We start from the raw sequence: 27,458 nt of genomic DNA on the forward strand, positions 1-27,458 counted from the left end.
TGTAATTAAAATGGAGTCTATGATAGAGGTCCTTTCCTTAATTTGGAGTATTCTGGATAATGGGATAACGGATCCCATACGTACACAACCCTTAAAGGGGCCCTGTCAGCAAGACATAAAAAGCTGTATAATTAAAGTCTATTTCAAAGTAAATATGTAACCCAAATTCATTTTTTATTAACACATCTATACCCATTATAAAGGCATTTAAAAATCCCAGCTGTCAATCAGCATAGCAGACAATTACTTTGACTTTCCATTCAGAACTTCCTAGATATCACAGCACCCCAGTGCATGGGCACCTGAGTCATGTCCCCATTCTGACACATAAAGAAGATTTTGGCATAATGCAAATCTTACCTTGATATCAGTGTCCAGAAAGCGGCACATTTCTGCCTGCTGTGACTGTGAATTCAAAGACTGAAGGAACAAAATCATTTATCTAGTTCAAGTGAAGTTACTATTGATTGACAAACACAATAGGAAACAATTATTTCTTAGTGTGACAGGTCCCCTTTAATTGTTAGTGATGCTGATACTACTCAGGTGCAGAAAAAATGCCAAGTGCTAAGTACAATTGTGGCACTGTACAGTTATGGGTTCATCTGTTCATACACTACTATCCTGAACTGTCCAGGACAAGGAATATTTAAGTTTGCAAGCCTGAAGTCATTTTTCACGGTACTTTGCTAATTTTTTCTGACTGCATTTTGTCTAATGCCTAATCATTGTCATTTCAGTGGCATTGCCCTATTATTGTTAGAAGATGAAGACTTGGCAGAGTGGTTATATAATGAGGCTATTTTAGAACATCTGACTGCCCTGGATAGTTAATGATGCTTTGCACTTAGCTGTCATTCTAGCAATTCAGTTTTCTAATTATTACTAATCTTTGCTTCTGTAAAACCTGCTGAGTGTATTATCGAATAATTTCATTAAAGCTTGCTGGTTTAAATACTGATTTTGCACTGCTGAAAGCTGCATTTTCAGTAATTGCCTTCTACAAAAGTTCAATTCCTTTAAAACTGGCAATTTGGGTACAGTGCTCTGTGATGTATTTTTAAGTCTTGCACAGTCATAGTTAATATTTTTTTCCCAAAATGTTTTAGGTTTTATTATTTATTTAGATGCAGGTATTATTGCTTGCCCTGTTATAAAGCGTCAGCACTATGTAGCACATTGATATGGTGTCTGTAAGAAAGATTTTATAGAACTTTTCTTAGAGCTGACTATAGCAAAATCGGAAATATTAGTTATAGGATTTTTAAGTACTGTTTATAGGCAAAGCCTTAGGCTCGACTGGCCTATATCTAAATTTAGATCTGCAATTCACACTGGTAGCAAAACAATCCTGTTTGGGTTTATTTTATATTTAAATGATTTTTAGTAGACTTAAAGTATAGTAATGCAAATTACAGAAAAATCCCTTATCTGGAAAAACTCCCATCCCAAACCAAGGCCGGAACTAGGCGTAGGCAGAATGTGCCTGAGGTACAACAGAAGGGGGAGAACAAGATACATACCTTCAGTGTCCCACCAGAAAACCTTGGAACATGGGCCCATTCTCTAAATTATTATTCCTCCTTTGTTCTTATACAGCAATAGGGAATGACCATGAAGCAGGCCACCGGGAGTGTTCCTGGTATCTCAATGGACCAGTCCAACTCCAGCAAATAGTTAGAAGCAAGAGGCCCCACTGACATCTGGGCCCACTGGGAGTTTTCCTGGTATCCTGGTGGGCCAGTCCGACACTGCATATCCCTGGTTCACCTTGCTGCCCACCACTAGTGATGAGCAAATGTTTTTGGCAGGCATGGATTCACAGCAAAATTCTTCATTTCTGCATCTGCGGAAAAATTTGGAGCGACAAAAATGTCACCAAAACAAAAAAGGCGCTGGCTGGAGTAAAAAAAAAAAAGTTGCGCATAAAAGATGTCGTTCATGTAAAATTTGTTATGAGTAATATTTGTCGCTTATTGTCTTCAGTGCGTTTTGCACATTTTTCGTCAGTTTCACATATTTTTCGGCAAAGCAAAATGGGACAGATTCGCTCATTCGCTACCTACTACTAGTTCAGCAATGTGGTACTGTCCCACACATTCTGGTTAATAAATCCTATACCTGCAGTTAAGTATAATTCCAACTTTGAACATCTAGCTGGTGGAAAAGCAAAGGCATTATGCCTATATAAGGGGCATGGCTTAGGCAAAGAACCTTTTTGGTCTCTGTACTACTCCACAGTGTCTTCCACAGGGCTAGCCAATGACTGTACCTCGTTTGAGGTATTTTTGTGCAGGCACCAAAACATCCCATCTGTCATCACTCCTCAAGCCTTAAATAGCATTATGTTTGCAAGCGGTGTACACCAGTCACAGGTTACCTGCTTAAAACTGTGTACATTGTATATCTTAAAAAGTGGACCTGTCATTCAGACATAACGCATGCAACCAAAATTCTTTTTTTTTTTTTAAATTAAAACATCCATACCTGTTATAAACTTATATATAATTCTTAGCTGTCAAACATACATTACCTGCCCCACCTAAATGCCTCAGGATTTGGAATAATTTTTTTAGGGTTGCAAAAATGCATTTTTCGGTTTATTGAGTGGTTCACTGAAACCAAACCCTGCTGGTTTTTTGGGTAACGACCCTCATTCTTATTTATTCTTATTTATTTAGATATCTCTGTAGTAATAAATTGCAATACATTTCACACTTATCTACAGTAGGCCTACTAATGTGGAATTAATCAAGGCGCCATCGATGCCTCCAAAGTTGCAAAAAAAGCATTAGTACTATACAGTCACTGAACCCCATCAATCTCAAAGTGAACACTGCATAGACAATGAATGTTGTCACATTTGTTTGGTTGTTTCATTTCATTCGAAATCAAGTACTACCATTATCCCATTTTATGCTTACTCAGTAAACTGTTTAATTACAATTCATAATGATCCTGTGACAGCAGTATGGGATGGAGCAATAATAGAACTGTTGATCTTTCATACATTACTAATACAAATCACAACAAAACTGTTTCACTCTGAATGTCATTTACAAGCCCTTTGATGCCCTCTGCTGTACATTTATAGAACAGGTTAAAGAATAGGCTTAATATTCATACAGCATTTACTATTTAAATAAAAAGATAGGATTGAAACAGGATTTCATTTCACATCGTTAATCCTTGCATGCTTCATGGACTGCTTCAGGCACAATATGTTCTCTGCATCAAAAAAAAAAGCAGTGTTGTGTATAAATGTTTTGTTACAATGTATTCAAAAAATCTGTTTAAAAAGAAATGATGAAGGGGGATAATTATATTATTTTTTGCATGAGAATGAGGGCTATTACAGACAAACCAAGCTCGGGGAACCCTGGAGCTACTGCCAACCTCAACATGGCAGTAACTCCAGGGTTCCCATAGTGGGTTGTGATAATAGCAGAATACCATTTATAGTATTATATTGTATTTGTTTCTCGTAGAAGTAAAAAATCTTACAGTGTGTTCACCTCAGTCGGATGCAGCTAGCTTCAGAACAAGGGTCGTTACGCCATTCTCGCCAAGTAAATTCAGAAGAAAAGCACATAACACCAGTCCAGTATTTAAGACTCTCTTGTAAGTACATTTTAATTAAATATGTATTCTTTAATACTCATACTGTAGCATAAACACACGCAATCATTGTTAAGGAAGAAAGACCATGGAGGAGTTATAGGTTTAAGTAATAATGTATGACAGTTTTCCCATTTTCAAAGAAATGTAAAACTGCTTATTCCTAAAACAACTAACTAGTAAATTCAACTGCATTAAAAAAGCCCCCAAGCCCCCTGCAATTGCTCTAGGATTCCCAACATTTTTGTCATGATTATCAGTTATTATTGCATTTTCAGGTCTGATCACTTTCAACATCAGAATCTACCAGTCATAAGAGCATACGTGCTGCTTACTTCATCATCACCGCTGCGTGCATTTCTTCATTCTGTTGCAATTGTTCAGCACCACCCGTACCAACAGTTTGTTCCCATAAAGGTAATATAGGATTTTTCAACTAGATTTATGTTATTGCTACAGGGGGGTTCAGTAATTTTTAATAAAGACCCTTCTTCCTTAAGGTTATTTACCATTATCCCCCAAAGTTATACATATTTCTTAAACTGGGTTTGAATTCACATATTCTAAAACCTGAGCCTGTTACCAAAGAGAAAGCCACACTATTTATGATATCCAGTAATCAGTCAATATATTTGTACAGTTTTGTTTAGTTCTTATATTTAGATGTGTATTTTAACCCCATATTTTGATGCTGAATTTGATATGTAGCATTGCAAATAAACTCATATTTTTGATAGAAGTTGATACTTTTATTTATGAAGGTAGCTTTAACATTATCAGAAACAATAGGCAATACATTGGCATTGTCATGCCATTGTTCTGTTTAACAAACTTTACATTCATCATTGAATCCTCCATGTGCATTAGCATGAATCAAATGCAAGACTATGTAAACAAACACATTTCTTACTGGTCTCCTGCTGATTTACACTAGTGTGATTATTTTTAATAAAGGCTCTGATGTATTCATAATATTGCCATTCTTTGGAGAAAATTCAATTGATATTTACATAAAGAACATGTTTATTACAAAAGGCAACCACTAGGTGGCACTATCCCAGCACTTAGAGGAATATACTGTGCATGGCAAAGTTTGGCTTCATTTATTACATGAGCCTATAAAGCAGAAACTTCTAGAATACGTTTGATTTTCTAAAGTATGACACTCTAATCAGGTCTCTAATAATAAAATTTGTCATACTAAAATATGGCAATTCTAGATGTTTTAGAGAAAACATGGAATGGGAGAATATTCTAGGAGAAAATTACTTTCTTCTGAAAAAAGTTTGTTGCTTGTTTCTTGTCATGGGGTTATATTTCCTGGTACAGGTATAGGACCCATTATCCAGAATGCTCGGGACAAGGGTATTCCGGATAAGGGGTCTTTCCGTAATTTGGATCTCAATACCTTAAGTCTACTAAAAAATCAATAAAACATTAATTAAACCCAATAGGATTGTTTTGCACCCAATAAGGATTAATTATATCTTAGTTGGAATCAATTACAAGGTTCTGTTTTATTTCTACATAGAAAAAGGAAATCAGTTTTAAAATTCTGAATTATTTGATTAAAATGGAGTCTATGGGAGACGGGCATTCCGTAATTCGGAGCTTTCTGGATAACGGGTTTCCGGATAAGGGGTCCGATACCTGTACTAGTGACTGAACACAAAAATAAAATAGCTCTGCTCTGACTGTGTGCATTGTTGTATTCAGCTAAAAATTAGTTATAACCACTGTGTCACGGTCGGCACCCTAAACCAGAACAAATGCCAAGTTCCTTGGTCTCGGCTCGGCTTCACCAGTAATGTGACCGCCTTTGGCTTCGGGAGGAGCCCTCAGCTACTCAGATGCCACCTGGACTTAACGAGAGGAACAAGGCAGGAGTTCTGGCAAGCAAAGGGGCACGACTGTAGATAAAGTTAGTTAGGCCGAGATCACGGTACAAATAGGGTTTAAACAAGTTCGTCGTCAGGCAGGCTGGGTCGAGGCAGGCGGAAAACAGGGATCGTCAGACAGGCAATGGTCAACCAGATAATCAAGTAGCGGGTTTAGGCAAAATCGGAGTCAAAAGTACAAGCCGGGGTCAGGTTACGGATTTCAGGAAAGTCAAGAGCAGGCCGGGTCAAAACAGGAGAAATACTATCAGAAATACAGGAACAAGAATGCACAAGGCTCAGGAAGGCACCAGGAATCGAATCCTATCACGGGCAACAAAATGTAAACAAACGTCCCTTTAAATATCTTTGAAATTCGCGCCATTGCGCGCTGACGTCATCACGTCAGCGCGCATGCGCCTTTAAATGCGGGAGCGCGCGCGCGCCCACTATGAGGAAGCCGGCGCATGAGGAGGACGGCGCGGCGGGCGTCCCCGCTGACGGCGGCGCGGCGGGCGTCCCCGCCGTGCCGGTAAGGCATTTTTTGTTACACACTGCAGCTGACATGACAACAATCCAGTTAATATACTGTATTTTAGAAGAACCAGGGCCTGAATTATATGTTATAGCCTATTCTTATTTTCTTAATACACCTGCATAAGCCACCTATAGAAATAAATGAATATAGTGTTTTAATATAAAAGTGTTGTCCTAACAAGAAGTACAGCCCCTATGCTGGCTTGGAGCCATACCACGAGCTATGGCTCCTTAATTTGAAAAACCTTTCATGTTGTTGGGAGTATGACAGAACACTGTATTTGTAGAGACCGATTAAATACATGTGATTAGATATGTGCTTTAGGCATTTAAATTGAATATCCTTTTGATCATTGCTTCCTGTTCTTTATATTCTTTTATCTTTTACATTTTTTTTATATGCAAAATGATATGGATTGTTAGTTCCAATGTTAAATTAGTTAAATCAGTCCTATCATGTTATACATTTACAGGGACCATTTCTTTTAAGAAGTAGCATGATATATAGGCATTTAACTAACACATTGTTTGTTCTTGTGTGGCTTTTTAGGCAGTATGGTGCATGCTTTTCAAAACATTGGAGTCCTTTATTTCTAATATTTTCTTTGATCTAGAGCCAAAAGAAAGTAAAAATGAGACTCTTAACAATTGTAATGGTTGACCGATTAATTCCAATTTAAAAATGTCGCCAGAAGCCAAGCAGTGCCCAGTGATCCAAAACAAATGTTACAAATGTTTATGATCTTAGATCATGTACCTGAGAACAATGTACAGGAACAGGAGAGCCGTCCCCTTTCTAGGTTTAATGCGGTTTTGTCATTTTTATTATGTTGCAATGTAAATTTTGTATTGATAGATCACTGTGCTATTTGGAAGCAGAATAAATAAACTGTTTAAAGGGATTTCCCCCTTGAGAAACTGTTACACTGAATGTTTTTAAAATGAATAGTATAATTCGTTTTTATTTGGATTTGCAGAAGCCTGTTAATTGATTTTGCAGGCTGTAAGGCTCTGTGGCACATGTGGCATTAAATGCTGGAGGAGAAATGCCTGGAACAAGCCTGTCTGTTATTGACCCCAATGGAAATATGCCTAATGCAGCAGGAAAATGTGAATTTCAGCCCAGAAACAAGTGGCATGTTGTCAGGCCGAAATCCACCTGCCTCAGAGGTGTTAGGTGGATTTCTATTATAGTAAATTAAATGTGGCTTAGCCAGGACCAGGAATTTATCCACTGCCAGCAGAGAAAATATAACATGTGCCTGGAGCCTAAATGAAATCCCTTATCCAGAAATCTGATATCCAGAAATCCATTTTCCCTGTATTAATAAAACAGTACCTTATGCTGAAGCTGCATAAATTCATATTTTTTTTTAAATGTTTTAAGTAGACAAGGTATGGTGATCAAAAGTATGGAAAGCTCCTTTATCCCTTACCTCTAGGTATTGGATGCATTCCAGATAATAGACATTTAGTAAGAACAAATAAATTACTTGCTGTCAAATGTATTTTCTCGTTTCTACTAATAATAATGTAGGTATTGAATGCTAAAAATATTTATTTTTTTTCATTACAGCTTAAGGTATTTTATGAAAAGTTCTTCAAGTGGAACCCTCCCTTACAAGCCTTTATTACTATGAAGGAGGCAATTGGCAAATTTCTGCTCAGCTTTGGGGGACTGAGTGAAACCTTTTCTCTGCCTGTCATTAGCAGGTAAAAACAAGTACTATACCAATACTGTGATAATTTTGAAGGACCCCTATATTCATTTTGATCAACTGGAAGTAATAATAAACATAACTATATAAAAACTGATCTTACCACTGGAGGTGAGCTAAAAAGTTATTGGAAATATGTGATTTAGTCTGAATTTATTTTTGCAAGGTCCCCAACCTTTTTTACCCTTGAACCACATTCAAATGTAAAAAGAGTTGGGGAGCAAAACAAGCATGCTCCTGGAGAGCCAGATATGGGCTGTGATTGGCTATTGGTTGTCCCTTTGTAGCCTGATAGCCTACAGGAGGCTGTGTTTGGCAGTATACATATTTTTTTTTAACTAAAGCTTGCCTTCAAGTCAGGTGCAGCTTTCAATTGGTTGATGAGCAACATGGTGCTACATGCAATCACTACAATAAATTTAAACTTTTAAAAGAGAAAAGTAGAGCACATTTTTAACCTACTTGCTGTGCTAACCAGGTAAATAACATCTAAAAACAATTCAGGCTTATATTTACCATATGCAGGATCCAGTACAAAGGGATTTGCAAAGAAATGTTAAACTGCAGGAAGTTTGCAGAGACCAGTGCTCCCAATGCAATAGTAAATCCATTTTTATCACAAGAGATCAGAAGTGCAGTCATTATCCCAATTGTCCTGAGGGCCAAAGTATCACTTGGGCCTCTATGTAACAGTATTTGCCAATGGCCATACACATTTGCTGATGAGGTCATTGGTTGACCATGATTTTTTTCAGGTCGAAAGGTGGTTATTTTGAGTCCATGCATATTGTTGCCTAGTACATTTGTGCAAACGCTATAGTTTGATACTTTTAAAAACAAGAGAACAGCAGTATTGATAAACTGACAGGAGGCTTATTGATCTTTTCCTTTTAACTAGTGTTATACGTAAATTGATTCAGACTTCAGGATTATACTGCAAGTGACCGAGTATGTACTGAGCAGTATGTTATAAGTAGTCTGGGAGCTCAATGACTAATACAATGAACATGCTGGGATACATGCTATATCATTATTTATTTCAGATGCAAAGAATGTTTTCAGCTTTTAACTGTGGATGTTAGATACGAGTCACTGCTCCCTGTTGTGTTTGAGGTAAGCTAAAGTATAGATGTAGTAACTGGAAATAGAAGTCAGATTTTCGAGTCTTTCCAGCACCTAAAAGCTGCAGCACTTTTTCTTATTTAAGAAAGCCCACTCTGGGAAAAATACAACTAAGAAGGTTTTTTTACCTCCAGCTCCTTACCTCACTTAGGGTTTCCTTTGTGACTGAGCCATAATGCTTGATCAATCATAAATCTGCCCCTTAGTGTTAGGCTTATTAAACCACACCCACACTTGTCAGATCTGCCCCATGTAAATGAAACCACATGGATTTTAATACAATAAATGTACTTTTCTCTATTTTCTAACCTTTTTTTGAATTAACTTTCATATATTCTTACATTTTTAATAAGAGAAAGGTGGGCAGAAAATACATTTACACATTGTGGGACATTTCTTTGAATTTCCTAATATTTTATCATGCCTTTTTTATTTTTCATAAAGGAGTACCAAATGTTGTATTAAAAAGAATACAGCTACTCTAATTATGGTAATTGCCATTTCTTCTTATTAGTAACTTCTCTTTGGGGATAACACTGATCTCCTCTTTTGCCCTAAACATATAACTCCGACCACAAAATCTTTCCAGCAGCATATCTGTCTTCTCTTTAAATAGTTCCAACAAAGAGATCATTTTTCTCAATTTAGCAACCTTTTTTTTTTGTTGGAGGTGGTAAGGACAGGGCCCCAATTCGACCGCAACTACCCCTAACTTGGAATCTGAGTGACATGCCAAGTGTATGTCTATGTGCCCCCTGCCCCTTATGAATATAGCACTGTCTGTGCTCAGAAACACTGTATTAATAAGGTGTCCACAGGTGAACCCAGGAACCAGCTGCAGTGTGCAGGACTTTATGCATGTTTTTTTTAACTTTTCTTATGCAGATTATTTTTGCATTTTTATATTAATGAAAAAAAATATTTTGGAGCTTTAAGTTAGGCACAGACAGTTCTACAATTTAAAATAAAACCGCAAAGGAAGTATCTGAAAATTTGTATTTAAAAAAAAAACATAACTCAGGCACTGAGGTTGACTGGTTGTTAGTTCAATGTGGACTTGTTTTCAACATTACCAGATGTGTACACTGGATCATATGGCAAAGAAATATGGCATGGGTCAATTTGAGCAAATGGCACTACAATGTCTTATCTAATGGAAAAAAAGGTTTATGAATACAGGTATGGGACCTGTTATCCAGAATGCTCGGGACCTGGGGATTTCTGGATAAGGGATCTTTCCGTAATTTGGATCTCCATAACTTAAGTCTGCTAAACATAATTAAAATAGTGAATAAATCCAATAGGATTGTTTTGCCTCTAATAAGGATTAAATATGTCTTAGTTAGGATAAAGTACAAGGTTCTGTTTTATTAATACAGAGAAAAAAGTTGAATTATTTGCTTATAATGGAGTCTATGGGAGATGGTCTTTCTGTAATTCTGAACTTTCTGGATAATGGGTTTCCGGATAAGGGGTCCCATACCTGTACAGGTAACCATTTTTCACTTTCATTCATTTTAATTTGAATAAAGGATTATTATCCCCTTTTCAAGGCTATATACCTACACATCTTCTGAACTGTTCACTATGTATTTTTACACTCAAACAAGGTAATAAAAAAGAAGCTCAATCTTTAATATAAATTGATTTCACCCAGGGTCATATGCAAATTTTTAGGAATGAACCACTATTGGTTTTATTTACTTCCATGTAAAATTGCTTAGTTATGGAGAATAAAATCAGATTCACCAAATAAATAATTTTGCAGTAAACTGCAGCATGCTGGTTTATCACCACTAGGGGTCATCTTGAAATCCATAAATGGAATAATAGAAAAGAAAATCTATTTGCTGTTTTGTATGAGAAGTTTGTTTTTGATTTTCCAATTTTCTCTTTTCCATACATTTGGATTTATTGATTTCAAGGTAAGAGATCATTTCTACTTTGAAGGACTCCATGCAGACAACATGAAAGTGAAAAAACAAATTTTGAAAGAGGCATTTACGTTTATTTTAAGAAATACATCGAGCAGCATTCTACAGGCACTAGAGGTTTTGCTGGAACTTTCTTTTAAAAAGGTACAATGTCATTATGGTGTAAGACACATTTTTATTTCAAATTGCTTGTAATAATACAGATGTACTTTATGGAAAAAAAAAGATTTACTATACAGGTATGGGATCCCTTATCTGGAAACCTGTTATCCAGAAAGCTCCAATTTACGGAATGCCCGTCTCCCATAGACTCCATTTTAATCAAATAATTCAGAATTTTAAAACTGATTTCTTTTTTCTCTGTAATAATAAAACAGTACCTTGTACTTGATCCCAACTAAGATATAAATAATCCTTATTGGATGCAAAACAAGCCTATTGGGTTTAATTGATTTTTTAGTAGACTTAAGGTATGGAGATCCAAATTACGGAAAGACCCCTTATCCGGAATACCCTTGGTCCCAAGCATTCTGGATAACGGGTCCTATACCTGTATACAGAAAGTGTGTCAGATATAAACCACCCAAAAATGAAAGAGTTTTGTTGAATTCTTCAACCTAACGTTTTTTTATCTGACTGCAAACAACTTACACATGCTCTAACTGGCTGGCATTAGCATAGGTCAGCAATTTATATAAAATTCATAGTAAGGCTGTAGCATCCCCTTTATCACTTAGGATTCCTTCTCCTCCTCTAACCCACACAGCCCCCTCCCTTAGGAACTGACTTTGGCTCTTGGCTAACTGAGCATGCTCAGTTCTTCTTAGTTCACGTTACCAAACACAACCCCCCAGTCTTGCAGCCAATGAAGAGATGAACTGCTGGTTTCTATAGAAACTCTGCTCTAGCTATGCACTCTGCCAGAGAACCTCCTGCCCTGAGTTCAGTTTAATTGTTACTGGGCACAATACAAGCAGGAGTTTTTATTAAGTTCTGCCTATGTAAGCTTGCATTTCTCATAATGCCTGCAAAATATGGAATGGATTTTAATGTGCCTTTTACACTATCCTTAGGTATAAATTCAACATTGCACCTTTATAAATAGGCCTCTAAATGTTTAGCTGAATGTTTATAGCTTGCAGGGAAAGGGAGAAAGACATATTTGTCTGTTAATACTTCAAGTACAGCAAATAATAATAAATAATATAAATAGAGCATAGGAATAAAGCACAACAAAAGGGAAGGGCAACATATGTCTACATCTGAGGAGCATCTGTAACATAGATTGAGGTGTTATACATGAGAAAAGTTGTTGTAGAATCTTGAAGGGGAGGAATACTGATACTGTAATAATACTTAATACTCATGCTCTTTCAGAAAGATGTTTGCAAGGCTAATCCTATCCTAAAAGACTTGAGGTGGGAAGAAATATCTATGCTTCTCAGTTCTACACAACAGCATGTTCATGTGGAAGCCTTTGAGTTGGTAAGGTGCCTACTGGCGTTTTTAGTTCCTGAGTAAGTTATCTGTAATTCCAAAATGAATGCACATTTAGCTTTGTTAATTTACAATTTACATTCAATTGTTCAGCTAGTCTATGTTCAGTTTAGCAGAGTTTTACCCCTCTACTACTAGATCCTTAGCTTTTCAGCAGGTTAGAAATTCTCACCTTTGATTTATTTGGTCCTAACAATTTAGCTCTGTTTGTCATGGGATTATACTTACTGCTTATCTGCATTTCTTAGGGAAAAGTGTCTCTTGAAAATGACCATTTCCCTGCAAACTGGAGGCTGCATCACTCTAGGGCCAACACATACTTGAATAAATCACACTGCAAGGTCCATATTGTGTTGCCAAAAGCTCATGAACTGTACTTTTCTATAGTTACCGCCTGCCCCAAGTAGGTGTTAATTTTCGCACAGACTAATGCGATATTTAGCGCATCTAAGTGTTTGTGAATCATGCGTTAGTATTATTTCTGCGCGAGAATTAACTTAATGCGGTAAAATTAACGCATGCAGTTGCGCGCTATTTAACGCACGCAATATGTGACTTGACGCAAGCGATAATACTTTAACGAATCGCGTTTTTTTCGCGTCAATTTTTTACGCAAAAAAGCATGCGATAACGCTTATCGCACTTAAGTGAATCAACCCTATTGTGTGTTATAAAATGTATTCTGAAATGGATAAAGAAGAGTTCTGGGTTGATAAGTGTTCAGATGTTTGCTGGAGTAGCACACTTCATGCTTTACAGTAAATGTAAGAAGCAATACTTAATAGCTAAGAGGGTGGATAATGAGGAACAAAGGAGACGAGCGTGGTAGAAACTTTGGTGAAAAACAGCTGAGTTTAATAGGCACTGTAATGTGAATGAGGGGAAGCAGAAATGCCAGTTACATTATTTTGGATTGGGCTGAGATGACAACATCCACTGGAGGGTCCTTTGAGTTTAACAAACTGGAAGTTGTTAATAATTTTACATAGTTCTCAGCTGTAGGAGCTGAATAAAAGACAGATGGCAAAGGGTGAAATGATCATAGAACAAAGTAATAAATGGCAGGCAGGCAAATGCACACTGTAAGGAAAAATTGAATATACTACATAGCAAAGGAAAAATAAAGATATTTGTCTGCACCCATATTAAGTCCCATTATGGGAGATTAAGAAAACATTAGGAAATAAGGAGTAGATATATTCAATGGGGTGGAGGGGTCAGTTTGGAGGCTTAATATTCCCAGAAGCAAGAACTAATACTAGTAAATAGATAATATGGAGCTGAAATTTTAACCATGGTAGAAGGTTTTTGTTATGATATGATAAAATATGATATGCTGAGAAAAAAAAGAAGGAATCCCTCCAGTGGAAGCCTCTCGGGGATCCAAAATAGCCCCAGTCAATTTCTTGCCAGTGGCCCCTAAAATTATGCAAGTATCACCTTGCAATATTGTCTACATGCAACCACCACACAGTGGAGCTAAGAGTCGCTCTTGCTAGGATAGCCTATATAACTAACAACTCCTAAGCATCTGCTAATACAATAGCTGCTATTCACTGCCTACTACCACCTGAGGCCCCCTAGCAGACCCACCTCTTGCTAGGATGGAACCTTTCTCCCTCTTGGCATAGATAAAAGAACAGGGACTTTCCGAACCAGTGGAGGGAAATGACCCCATGGATCCCCTATACTAGCATGGAAAGAGTAAAGTGGTGAAAAAGAACCTTGTTTGTTGTTTAGCTCTCGTTCAGTTTATTATTTCCAATATAGATTATAATGTTAGATTTACCAGAACAGTTTCTTTTTCTGATGTAGTTCATGATCCACTATATAATACAGATTGGTATCCCAGTGCAAATAATCTGTTTTAAAAATAAAATAATCTTTTTTATAAACCAATATCAGCAAGAACCACATTTTTTTACTGGCCACTGCTTATCTGGGAGGAGCCTGCATGACCTCCCATATACTATTTTACAATTGCCAATTCTAATTTTTTTTTCATTTTTTTGCCTTCTTCTTCTGACTCTTTTCAAACTTTAAAATGTGGGGCTACCATTTTATTGTTACTTTTTATTACTTTTCTTTCTGTTTAGGTCCTCTCCTATATTCAAAAGCAATGCCTGGTTGTTAAGGTAATTTGGACCCTAGCAACCAGATAACTGCTGAAATTCCAAACAGGAGAGTCGCTGATCAAAAAGTGAAATAAAAAAACTACAAATAATAAAAATTATTATACAATATATTATACGATATTACTCTCTACATCGTTCTAAAAGTTAACTCAAATGTGAACAACCACTTTAAGGATCAGAACAAGCTTCGAAATATTGCAGTTTCAATAGATATAGAATATATAAAAGAGCATAAGTTGCAAAGGCATTTTATGAAAGTTCACTTTTGACCACTGTCTAAATAGGTTGCAACTGTCAAATCTGTTCTATCTACACATGTTCCTACTTATCGACTAAATGAAAACGTTGCAGAATTCCTATTATTTTTCATGTAAGTTCAAGATGGGGAAGATTCATATCAACATCCATGTGGGTCTGATTAATAGTTCGTAAACTGAAAGTGATTTAGACTGAATATTGTTCTGCACATGGCATTCTGGTTTACAAATAAACCTTTCAGAATACCATGAAAGGTGAATTTTAACTTGAGCCAATTCCTGTTACTTAATTTTGTAAGCTAAATGTTTGAATTTTACTTATATCATATAATTCAGTAAGCAGTAAACATTTTTTCACTTTAATGATGATGACCATTAGCCAGTGTTGGGTATTTTATATTGTACAGGTATTACATGAGAATTATAAAAACAATATACAATGTATGCCCCCAGACTGCTAATAACTAGTCTCACCCTTCATCAGCAGTGAAACCTTTATGGCTGCTATATAATAATGGTTAATACAGATATTGTTGTACTGACACAGGTAGAGGAACATCTATAATATAATTGCGTGTGAGAGTGAACACATCACAAGATACACAGCAGCTGTTGTTGCTACAGAAGAGGGATGATTTATTTAGACATCTAGCATACACTGCTGCTCCCTTTTTCCTTTTAGAATGAATGTAAGCCAGATGACATTCATATGTTAAGAATTGTGGGGGCTTCATCTCTACCTGACTGCCACAATCTCCTTTTTGGCACGAACGCTGTCATAATAGGCTCAGTGGGAATTATTATTACATTTAACCTATTTGTGACACAACTGAGTATTTTATCCTATATGAGATCACAATGGTAAACAAGGCACCTATAAGTCAAACGAAAAATTTAAATGTATTAAAATTATCTGTATTAATGGGCCCTATGGACACAAACCAATGTCAAGAAAGGCTCCAGGTGCTATATTATCCTGGTGATCAGAAGTATCATGTATTTTCAGGCTAAAAAGATCCTCTCATCTGAGACCTAGCTTGTTTTGCAGTGTACTCCTCCTCACATTTATATACATTAACTTTTCCTGGGTGCTTTGTCTACACTCAAAAGTAATTTTTACTGTATGTTTAACTCCCAAATGTAACAAAGAGAATAGCCTGCTGGATCTTCTTCTTTCCCAGGCAAGGGAAGAACGGGCTGGGTGAATACCAGGTTTTATTTATTTATTTGAAGGCAGAAAATTACCCCACTCTGTCTTGCATTTTGCTAAAACATATATTCCATATGGCTGCATTATGTTCATCTGAGAGTGGAAAGAAAGACGTTTTCGTTTAATTAAATTAAAAATATCACTGAAAGTGTGCCAATGTCTTTTTATTGTGAAAGAAGCTGTTTAAAAAGATTGATTTAAAACTGTTTAAAATAATTGTTATTTCTTTAAAGCTAATATTACACAAACAATATTGTCTCAAATGTTGCCAAATAACCCTTTACCAGAAAAAACAGAGTAATACATTTATGCTGAATATTGCAGCCATCACTGTTTTAAAATATCCAAATGAGCTGTAGTGGATTGATAATACACCTGTTTTATTTATTGTTTTACAGTTGTTTATATATTAAATGATTTATTAGTGAGTTGCTCAACCTAACTTTTTTCAGCTTCAACCATCACATTTCTGCTTTAAGTTATTGACAGATTTCACCTGCTCAAATTAGTTATAGGCAATTAATATCACAGAGAGTATCACTTCTGCCTTGCAGCACTGGTGTCCTGGGGTTAAAGTGTATGGCCACTTTCTACAAAGGGATTTGTGTGGGTTTCCTCAAGATACTCCAAAACCTACAGGCGGGTTATTGGGCTTCCAACTAAATTGACCATAGTGTGTGTGTGTGTATGTGAATGTAATAGGGACCTTAGACTGTAAACTCTACTGGGGCAGGGATTGATGTAAATGATGTATAATCTCAGTAATGATTCAACTATTTACAATGCTCTACTAGCACACAGCATGGTTATGCTCATTACATAAGGAAAAAAACTTTTAGGTTAAGCTAGAACACTATTAAAATATTTATATCTCAAAATCTAAAAAAAATAATGAAACTATTTGTAAAAAGGCATTCTACTAGAGTTCAGTGAATTTTTTTATAATAGAATCAGTTGCTCTTTAACAAATCACATCCATATTCTCCCAGCTATTGCTGATTTTATTACACATCGTCAAAGTGATGTTATGGTTGTGCTACTTGATGCAGCACATTGGCTTGGACTAATAGAGGTTTGGACTATGGAACAAAGAGTTGGTGTCATATGTATTCAAAGATGAAAAAAAACATCTGCTTTTAAAATTTCAACTTTGGTGCCATATTGGCAAGTCAGTATTTATTCTACATGTTGTAAATTCCAGAAAAACAGCAAATATTGTTAATGTTAAACAGTATCTAGTAGAATTAAGTCTAAAACAACTGGACTTTTCTGAGTTTTTCTTGAAAATGTTTCACCACTCATCCGAGTGGCTTCTTCAGTTCAAATGACTGGTAGGGAATTCCCCGGGGAATTCCCTACCAGTCATTTGAACTGAGGAAGCCACTCGGATGAGTGGTGAAACGTTTTCAAGAAAAACTCAGAAAAGTCCAGTTGTTTTAGACTTAATTCTACTAGATACTGTATATCATGACCTGGATGAATGAGAATCTTCATAGTGTTAATGTTAAAGGAACCAGGTGTGTTTTAATGTGCAAAAATTATTCTGAATGTAAAGAAAATGTGTCTTGATCTTTCAGATTTACCCATTCACCTCTGATAAATTAGAAACCTTGAGGAGCAAACTTCATAGCATGACTGACACAAAAATGAAGCTCAATCCAGATATGCACTTGCTTCTTTCTCAGTTACTAAAAGATTTCCAGCTGCTGATGAACAAAGCTTCTCATTTATATCCAACAGTGAGGTAAGTTTGTTACTCTAATGCTGGTGGTACCAATATGTCTTAATCTGCTCACCTTCACATGGCAGTACCAACTCCAAATGTTTAATGAACATCTTGGCTAGTAAAAAACACCATGTACATGAAAACCTTAATTTGTTTATTTACTGTGGAAAACTCTGTGAATAAAACACAGGTTCATACCTGCATGAAAATTACATTTGATCACCTGAAAAATTACACTGGGTCTCTTCTGAAAAAATGTATTATCTTGGATGAACTCCCACAAGAAGAGGTATAATAGATAAAGATGCTATCAGTCAATGTCAGGTGAAAAGAGAGTAATGGACAGGGGTTATACAGTATGTTACTCTGCCATTGTCAATACACTTTCTTTGCCAGGGTATTTACGACATATCCACTTTCTTCTGCCCCAAAAGCACTGTGTATTGACACAGCAATGCCTGATATTGAGATGAAAATTATACTTTCACCCTTCCATGCCACAATCTGCCCAGCTGTGCCCTAATAGGCCAATGCCATGCCTATCACTGCACAGTGCTTTTGGGGAAGAAGGAAGTGGATCAGTGTTTTCTTCCTGCAGATACGCAGGCAGAAAAAACACCTCATGTGACATTGAGTTAGGTCTGTATTTTCCATCAATAGCTGACAATGGTTTAGTCACAACTGGATGATATAACAGGAGAGGGTTTGAACATAAAGATATGCAGATATGATTTTTAACTTTCCGACAAGAGTATTGAGACTGAGGATTGGGACAATATTTAAAAAATTACAAATGATAAAGCTAATGCCAGATCTCACCCTCAATGTATTTGTATTCATAGGATTCCTCTTATTTGTGTGTGTATGTGTGTGAGTCTATGGGAGATTGGGAGATGGACTTCCCATAATTGAGAGCTTTCTGGATAATGATTTTCCGGATAACAGATTCTGTTCCTGTATACATGATAACGTTGAAATACACTATATATTTTTTACTCTCTGATGTCAGTAAATGATAATGACAAATGAAAGGTGAACATTCTTGCCCCAAATGGTTGTATGCCAAAAGGGTGGTTACTGGGAAGTATGAAAAAGCAAAGGTGCAATAAATTGGTGAAAAATAGAAATGACAATAGAGCAGAGCAGGATAAAAGCCTAAAGCAAAAAGAATACGGAGGACTGTAATATATGTCAAATAAACCATGTGCCAAATGGGACAAGTAAAAAACTGATAACCACTTGTATTATTTATTCTATGTACACTGTTAAAGTAATAATCAGCTTTTGCTAATCAAATACTGGCATCTGTATTTGTGTTTATTATTTATGTATGACTTTTTTAATAGCCTTACATGCAAAATATGTTATGCTGATTTCCATTCTTCTGTTAAAGTTTTAAACCTCAAATCAGACCTTTAATTGTAAACATTTGTATCTAGAATGTGATCTTTATTTGGAATAATCAGTCTGTTTTTTGCTGATGCAATACAGAGCATCATATATTCCAGATCAAGATAGATATTTTATTTCTTGCATGTGTGTTTCATCATGCAGAAGTACAAATCTAGTTATATTAATTGTTACCCTAGTTTTGCAGTACTTGAATTGATACAGTCATTCAAATATTGGCTGGCTGTATCACATACCAATTAGTCTGTCTGCTCCTAGAATAACGAATGTATAATCTATTTCACAAGCACATAAAATGCATTCCAAGACATGATGTATATTCTGACATTAGATATCAGAAGAAAGCCAGAACATTTTTTTTTGATTGTGAAAAATTTGTTTTGTTTCTAACATTGCTGCATGAAGAGTCACCATTTGCTTTTTGTTTTGTGAAAATTCACATATATTGGCACTCCATTAACCCAAAGATTTGTTACATTTATAATAATAGTGCTACAACTCTGTATACATGGATACTCTAAGCTTGACCACTTGTTTGTAAGAAACTTTATTAGGTTGTAGTCCAAAAGTCCAAAACGACATTTATGACACCTACAATACTGGCCACACATTGACAGATTTTGATATTGATTTCCAGCCGAGCTGTATGAACATCTGTACATGTCGATCCTTTCAAATAATTTAGTGGATAATCAAACCCTAGTGGAAATGAACCAAAGCTGATGTGTCTAAATACAAATACCGGTGAATTGGTGACTTTGTTTAGTGTATTTTATACTAACTCTAAATTGCACTGGACACAATTTTCCACTTCTCTGCCTAACTGTGTACAGTTTGGGCTTCCATATGTGTTGCCATAATGTGCATATATTTAACCAGTCATCCCATGGCTCAGTCACTATGATATGCTGGGACCTGCATGGTCAGCTCAGGATATTTTGTTTGTTTTAAATTATGAAGTATTTATACAAACAATACCAAATGGACATATTTCAAATGCATAAAATAAATAGAATTAGCTCTTGCACAGTCAACATTTTATATATCAATGACATTTGAAATATAATTACAATTACAGTTACAATTGTATTTAAGTTGTGGCCTATACATCAAAAGACCTCTTTCAATGTTGATGTTTTCTAGCTAGGTTCAAATTTAAATAGGTTTTATTGGACATTCTCTAGCCTCAAAAGATTGTCTTGGAAGACTTATTCAAAAAGGTCTGCACACTGTCAATGTTGACTGCTGGATCCCCATCTATCTCATCACTCATCAGTTTTTATCGTACAAGAGAACTTTTTTTTTTCATGTTGACATGTGTTGACACACTTTGTTAAAGGCACTTTTGTCCAAACATGCTCCTAACACTTCCGTTTAGTTGCATTAGCATCTTGTGTTCGTCAAGTTAGTTGTGATGTAACACTCACAAGTGCAGTCCCCTAACTGTCAGAATGCAATCTCAGGTTTTGGAAGTAACTTTCGTCTGGTTCGTTAAAGTGCACAGTTGTATATGTGGGATTTTAGTATAAAGCATATGATACTGTATATATAATGAGATGCAAATACAGCTGCTCTTTCTGTATAATGGCAGCGCACAAACATGAACCTGAAGAAACTCCTCTTCGTTCTTGCCAATTACTCTCTGTTTTGGAAATTGCCAGTAACATAGTAAATTATTATTATTGTTTTTGTTGAAGATACTCAAAATTGTCCAGATTGTGGCTACTAAAGCAAAAGTGGCTATTACCTTGAGGAATTAAAAAATAATTTTGTCTCTCTATAGGTGCCTGGAAAGGCCTTACCTTCAGTATGCAGTGCAGTTCTTTTGAATACACCTAAAAATACTGCTAAAATTAATGAAATGTTTGAAATGTTACTCTACCTATGTCTTAATTTTAAAAATAATATGTTTTTTATTGAGATTTTTATTTGTCATAATAAAGTAGTAACTTGAAAGTTGGGCTGTTTTCACAGAACTCTTCCCCTCTCTTTCTTAATAAACAGGGTAATCTGTTCAGAGCTTGTGATCTACCTTTGAACAAATAACCTTTTCCATTTTCTAGGCAGCAACCTTTGAACCCTCATTATCAGGGGCTTCTAAGTGGACTGTTTTTTTCTCTGGTAAAGGGCACTTGCAAGGGGAAATGATTACTTTTTACAAGAATTTTATTTGAAGCACCGCAGGTGGCTCTTTGCAGTCAATCTTTTCAAGATGAGTTAGCTGTGAAAACTTATGTAGCAGCTGGCAATTTTCCTTTATTACAATTATATTACTCAACCCACAGGGCACTGTTCACCGGACAGCATAAAGGTTAATTTTGTTTTGCTTTATTTACTCCTTTCTCTCAGAACCATAGGCAGTATGATACCTATACAATGTATTGGGGTGCTGCTGCTAGAAGTTCCATGTTTTTCCTTAGATTACCTTAAACATCTACTGAGCTAAATCCATTAAGAGACACTTGATTGCAGCACTACAATCAGAACTTTCTGTTGTTGAATTTAGAAAACGATATCCTGCAGTGCCCCAACATTTTGATTGCCTTTACTTGTTAATGTTTTCTATTGTTAAATTACATCTGCTATTGTTTGAATGCCTTTATATCTTATCAATAAGTTACAGAAACTCTGAGCCTTGTAGTGCATTTTGAGATGGAGCGGGGTCACACCTGCCACACCCATATAACTATTTCCAGAAATGATTAAGAAATAATGTGGAAAGTTTAAAATGCAGTTTGGTATAAGAGAGAGACCTGTTAATAATTAGGCCTGTTCACTGGATGGAAACTAAAAGTGATGACACAACAGTGTTGTCAGTTGAAGCATCTGCCCAGAAAAATCTGGAAACATTTGTCTAATTGAAAACCACTTTCCAGGGGGAAATACAATAAATGCAGCCTGTTAATCAATTCGTCTAAAATCATTTGAAAAATTGGTTGAATGACTAATGATGAGGCTGGGGAAGCTCCTTTCCACAAGAGTTTAGTTAGTAGTAGAAAGCTTTGTGTTTATGTAAAGTGTTATTTGGCCATTATATTTTGATATTTGCTTGTGGTTTTAATCAGCTTGTTTGTTTTTTGTTCCTCAGAAAAGTGAAACCATTTGTTCAATATGAATTCAAAATATTAATCGCAATTTTATTTCTAGTAACGCCTACCAAACGGCATATCAATACGAGCAATCTGCTTTATCTGGAAGTATTCATGGTCTAAAAGGTGGGTGAAAATGTATTGTTTCTCATCATCTCATCAATATTTATCATTTTATTCTCTTAAATACTGGTACTCATTTACTTTGGAATCCCATTTAACTACAGATGAGCTTGAGTCCATCATTCTGGAGGCACTAATACAATATTATATTTAATAAGGCAATGGGAAATTGGTGAAATATTGTTTGCTAAATTATTTTTATATTGCAATTTCCTGTATGTTTCTCCCTAAAAGTATTTCTGCCCCTATATAAATAAATCAAATATATTGTAAGCTGTAATATGTCTTCAAAAGAACCCACAGAAATAATTTCTTTGTATACTACTCTCTTATCTTATTCAACCACAGATATGTGACTAGTAGATACTGTAGGTCAATGATCCACACTTGTGTAGCACAAGGACTCAAAATAGCTTTATAATGACATTTAATATATCTAGTTTTGCCAAAGCAACTTAGTCATTGGTTTTGCAGTAGTTAAGTAAGACATTGTCAGACCAAAGAAATAAAATTTAATAGTTAACATAAAGGACAGGGGTATAACTATCAGTGCCGTAATAGTAAGGCACCACCCTCACCTTGTTGTCGTCGGGCAGTTTAGTTAAATAAGAAGATGCGGCCAAGGATGGGGCTACTGTTCTCAGTTATAGGGATTGTGGATAAAGGATTCATTTAGATATGAATATCCTATAATACAGTGGTCCCCAAATGTTTACATGTGTCGACACCCCAAAATCACCCTTTTTAAATGTAACTACTAGTGATGGGCAAAATGTTTCACCAGGCATGGATTTGCGGCGAATTTCCGCGTTTCACCATTGGTGGATTGTTTCGCGAAACGGATGAAAAAATTTGCCGCGGAAAATTTGCTGCACGTCCAAAAAAATAGCCGCGGGCGACAAAAGAATAGCTGCGGGCGACAATTTTTTTTCCGATGCACAACATTTTTGCCGTTTCGCAAATCTTTTGAAAGATTTGCAAATTTTTCGCGAAGCGAAACGGGACAGATTCGCTCATCACTAGTCACTACCACATCTGGTAGTGCATGCAGTTACCCAGGGGTCGTCCACTACTCTATGTGTGCCTCACAAGGCTATTTGAATTTGTCTCTTACATAACAGAGGCAACCTGCATGCAGGATACATGCCACATGATGGTGTGTTTAATATTCACGATATACTACCACCATCTTAAGGCAAGCCAAGTATGTCCCAGTCATTTATTTCTGGTGGATGTAGCACAAAAACCACACTGGAACTGAAAATATTTTTAGTGGCGTAATAATTTTCCATCAGTTAGCTATAACAGAAAATATACAAGGATACATAAAACATATATGTAAATATTTTTTTCACCTTTTCATAGCATGGGTTTGCAAACATTGCTTATTCCTATATCATTAAATGAGATAGTAATGGTGCTGACAATACTGTAGGCAGTAAGTTTTGTTATTAATTGAATGCTGCACCAGTCCAACACTTTTCTACCCTGAAATAGCTTATATCAGTCATATTATTTCTTAATAGAATATTTTTATACTATATCCTTTGTGCACTCAGACTGAAAATAGAAATGATTTAGTCTATGAAGTATGTGTCTGGGTATCCACTAGAAGCTGGTAACTAAGAAAAAAATGCACTTTAGTATTAACCTGTTTAAAGAGAGAAGCCCTTAGGTATCTTTCATAGATGCTCTTTAGGGTTTGTAAAGTGGCTGGACATAAGTGAAACTCGTGTTTTGACAATACAAGCTTATGTTTCATGTTTTAGTGCAAGAGCAAGAGAGATCACATTAACATTTTTCTTGCTCACATTAACATAACTCCATCTTTTAATCTAGAAGCTATTAAACCAACAGCAAAAACAGACTAAAATATTTTAGATCGTTATGACACAATGTCTAAAATTTTGTTATTTTGTAGCAGGTATTAAAGAGAAGAACTGTAGTCATGGTAAGTTTTTTATTTACTTTAATTGAGTACAAACCTGGGCGAATGCGAAGGGCATATATTTGGATATTACAATATCCCAAAATCTAAGGTTCTTAATAATAGCCATTCAATAGTATTAAATACATTGTGCCTAGTTGTGTGAAGCTGTTACCCTTATACTTTTGGTAAACAATCTTAGCTGTAGATTTGCTTGGCATGAAGCATGTTTGAACAGGGGGCATTTACTAAAGTTACTTTTTTTTCCACAATTTGCATTTTTTTGCGCCAAAATATGATTTTGTTTCAGAAAAACTTTTTTTTGCAACTTATTATGCAACAAGATTGCAACAAATCTGAAAGCAAGAATATGCCATCTAAAAGCTGCTGAGAACATGTAGAAGCCAATGCCAGATGTCCTTTTGACAACTGGTAGATCCTTCTTTGCATTGTTGTTTTAGAGGTTTCTGGGTTTTTTTTTTTACACTTGCATTTGTGCGACAATACAAAAAAAGTTGTGGTTAACGTGTTTTTTCTGCGTCTTTTTTTGTTTGTGCTTTGTCAATTTTTATCTTTTATTAAATGACTAGACATTTGTGGTTTTAGTGGAAATGAGTTTAGTGGTGGTTTCAAAAGCCTCTAAAAACCACTAGAATAAGAATGTTGATAAATGGTCCTCTAATTTTTGCTAATCTTTTTTCTAGCATTTTCATCAAAATTTTTACACCAGGATTTAGGATAAAACGCTGTCTGATTATAAAGAATGAGCTTATTAATAAGTTTTATACAGTTATGGGACTACCACTTTATTGATTGTCCAGGGGGGAAAACCATTAGAGTCTGGATTTTTCCAAACCACATAAATGTCTAATGCTGTAGTTACCATCTCCATGGTAAAATGATATTCCAAAAATTCTACTGACCCTGGTCCAATAATGGGAGATTTGCATCATCCAAATTCAGACCTTTTAACATGAATTCTTGAAGAATATAGAACTAAATAATATAGTTAAAGTTATTCCTTTATTTAGTTTAGGTCATTAATGATCTCCCACTCTGAAGTAACCAGATGCATATTATAGTTGCTATACTGCTGCTGCTGCTACTACTACTATAAAATAGCAGATGTTTAACAGATATCCTCATTAAAGAAGAAGGAAAGGTAAAAATGAAGTAAGCTTTATCAGAAAGGTCTATGTAAATACAGCCATAAGCACTCACAGAAAAGCTGCACTGAGTCAAAAGAATCAAAAGAAACATAGGATTTCCTGTCTCCTTTTTTGTAAAAAACATGTTCTTTGGGTATCTGACCTTCATTCCTGGGGCCAAAGTCTGCGCAGGTCTGTCCCCTCTCCTGCTCCCCCTCCCTTAGAAATATGTAATATGAGCTATAATGGCTGCAAGCAGGAAGCTATGAAGACTAAAATGGCTGCTGCAATCTTAAGCAAACAGAGAAAACTTCTAATCCTCCTTACTCAAGTATGGTAATGCTTTCTGCAGAATAAATATAGTGGGGCATTAATGTGGCAAATCTATTGGCAGTAAAATGCCAAAAGGACTTTCCTTCTACTTTAACCTATTTAATTGCAATATAAAGAATGCTGGAGATGATTCCAATAAATTAGTTATGTAAGTAACTATTTGAACTGACAAATGCAGTATGTACTAGAAGAAATATGCTACAGATTTCTTATAAAGATAACAAAAGCGTAGCAGATTAAATATTGCCCTTCTTTAGTATTATAGATATACTGTATTAGTTCTTGCTAAGGGCAAAAATGTTAAAAGAATAATATGTTTCTGTACTCCATGGTTTTTTTTTCTTATTGTGAATAAATAGGAAATCAAATGCAATTAAAATTATTCCTAAATTCATTACTTTCTTTAATGAAACAGATGATGATGATCTACCTCACATCAGATATATCTTCAGCAATCCCCAGCTGGTGCTGGTCCCTGCATTTAGCCCTACGATCAAGGACTACTATGTGGAAGTTCCATTTGATATGGTAATGGTGGAAATAGGAGCTGAGGCTGCTCACTGTGACTGTAAAGTGCGTCTGGAGGAGAAGGAAGGACAAGGGTACACTTTCATGACTTATACAATATTTTGACTTTTACATAAAACTTATGCATACAAACTGAAAGCTATTAGTTCCAGTTGAACCACAGTTCTCTGTATCATAGACTTCAGCTTCCTTTTTGAGCAAACAGCCCATCAGAAAATCAGACAGATCAGTCCAGGGCAGTATCGGGCCAAGTTAAAATGGTGCCCATGATTGCACCGCTCTGCCCCCTGTGAGGTTACAAGAAATGGGATGGAATGCTGCATACAAACATCCTGTACCCCTACCAATGCACCCTAGGCACATGTCTCTTCTAGTTCCAACCCTGGTCCAGAGGCCAGTAGGTCATATATGTATAATATTTTTACATGGAAGTAGATTGCAGAATAAAACTTATTGACCTGATCTTAATAGCTCTGTTGCTGTGGACAGGCCAATGCACTTACTGACACATGGGTTTGACAACACTTTTTGTGTAGTGTCAGGAGAGACCTAACTGCTGTGCTTGTAGACAGCCAGGCTACTGTCTAGGCATATATCTCTCTCTTTAACTTTTGAAGGTACATGGATAATATTTTATTTTTGTAGTTGCTTTTGTATTTTTTGTAAAAAAAAAAAGTCAGATATATTTCTAGTTAATTATGTTCTTTGAGCAAAGCATTACATTACAACATATTGGAAAGTTTAGTTGCTGGCAGCAATTCGAGAAAGTGGAATCTGGAGAGAGGTTATCTAGTCAAGAATTAGTGGAGGCTAATTTTCATTTACTGAGGTCTTAGCATGGGAAACCATCCCAAGTTTTCACTAGATGAATATGGCATACACACTGCACAGACTGCCCACATCCAAAAATAATAAAGCACAAGCATGTGTATGTGTGAATGCCTCGCTGATGCTTGTAGTACTGTGCTACAGAAGAAAAGGCCAAAAGAAGATGTGCACAGTCAAGAACACATTTCATTATGTAGAAACCTACAACCCTAGCTGGAGGTGCAAAAATAATATGAAAAATATAATTGATTTCTTGGTTAACAAACATTTGGATGACTTTTAATGTGACACATTTGTTGCAGAATAATAACATATCCTTATAGCTGTTTATCTGAAATTAACCAAATACTATTTTTAGGGTGCAAAGGAATTTTTCTCCAATAAACTAAAACTGGCAACTGTCTTACAAGGGGTTTTTCATTCCTAAGATCAACAGGGAGA

At 35.8% G+C, this 27,458-nt stretch overlaps 1 protein-coding gene across 2 annotated transcripts in view; it reads left to right on the forward strand.

The window, feature by feature from the left end:
- Positions 1 to 27,458, forward strand: part of cped1 (cadherin-like and PC-esterase domain containing 1) — a 119,489-nt gene that overhangs the window by 28,512 nt on the left and 63,519 nt on the right. Inside the window, exons 5-14 of one of the 2 annotated variants that reach the window (XM_031898985.1) lie at positions 3,489 to 3,621; positions 3,897 to 4,035; positions 7,609 to 7,745; positions 8,794 to 8,863; positions 10,798 to 10,950; positions 12,184 to 12,291; positions 17,483 to 17,649; positions 22,189 to 22,256; positions 24,175 to 24,204; positions 26,077 to 26,263. In XM_031898985.1, the coding sequence (XP_031754845.1) occupies positions 3,489 to 3,621; positions 3,897 to 4,035; positions 7,609 to 7,745; positions 8,794 to 8,863; positions 10,798 to 10,950; positions 12,184 to 12,291; positions 17,483 to 17,649; positions 22,189 to 22,256; positions 24,175 to 24,204; positions 26,077 to 26,263 (1,192 nt within the window). The remainder of the gene's footprint in view (positions 1 to 3,488; positions 3,622 to 3,896; positions 4,036 to 7,608; positions 7,746 to 8,793; positions 8,864 to 10,797; positions 10,951 to 12,183; positions 12,292 to 17,482; positions 17,650 to 22,188; positions 22,257 to 24,174; positions 24,205 to 26,076; positions 26,264 to 27,458) is intronic. The other variant, XM_031898986.1, reaches the window with a different exon arrangement.

Source organism: Xenopus tropicalis, chromosome 3 (genome assembly GCF_000004195.4).
Source record: "Xenopus tropicalis strain Nigerian chromosome 3, UCB_Xtro_10.0, whole genome shotgun sequence".
In the NCBI taxonomy this organism is placed as follows: domain Eukaryota; kingdom Metazoa; phylum Chordata; class Amphibia; order Anura; family Pipidae; genus Xenopus; species Xenopus tropicalis.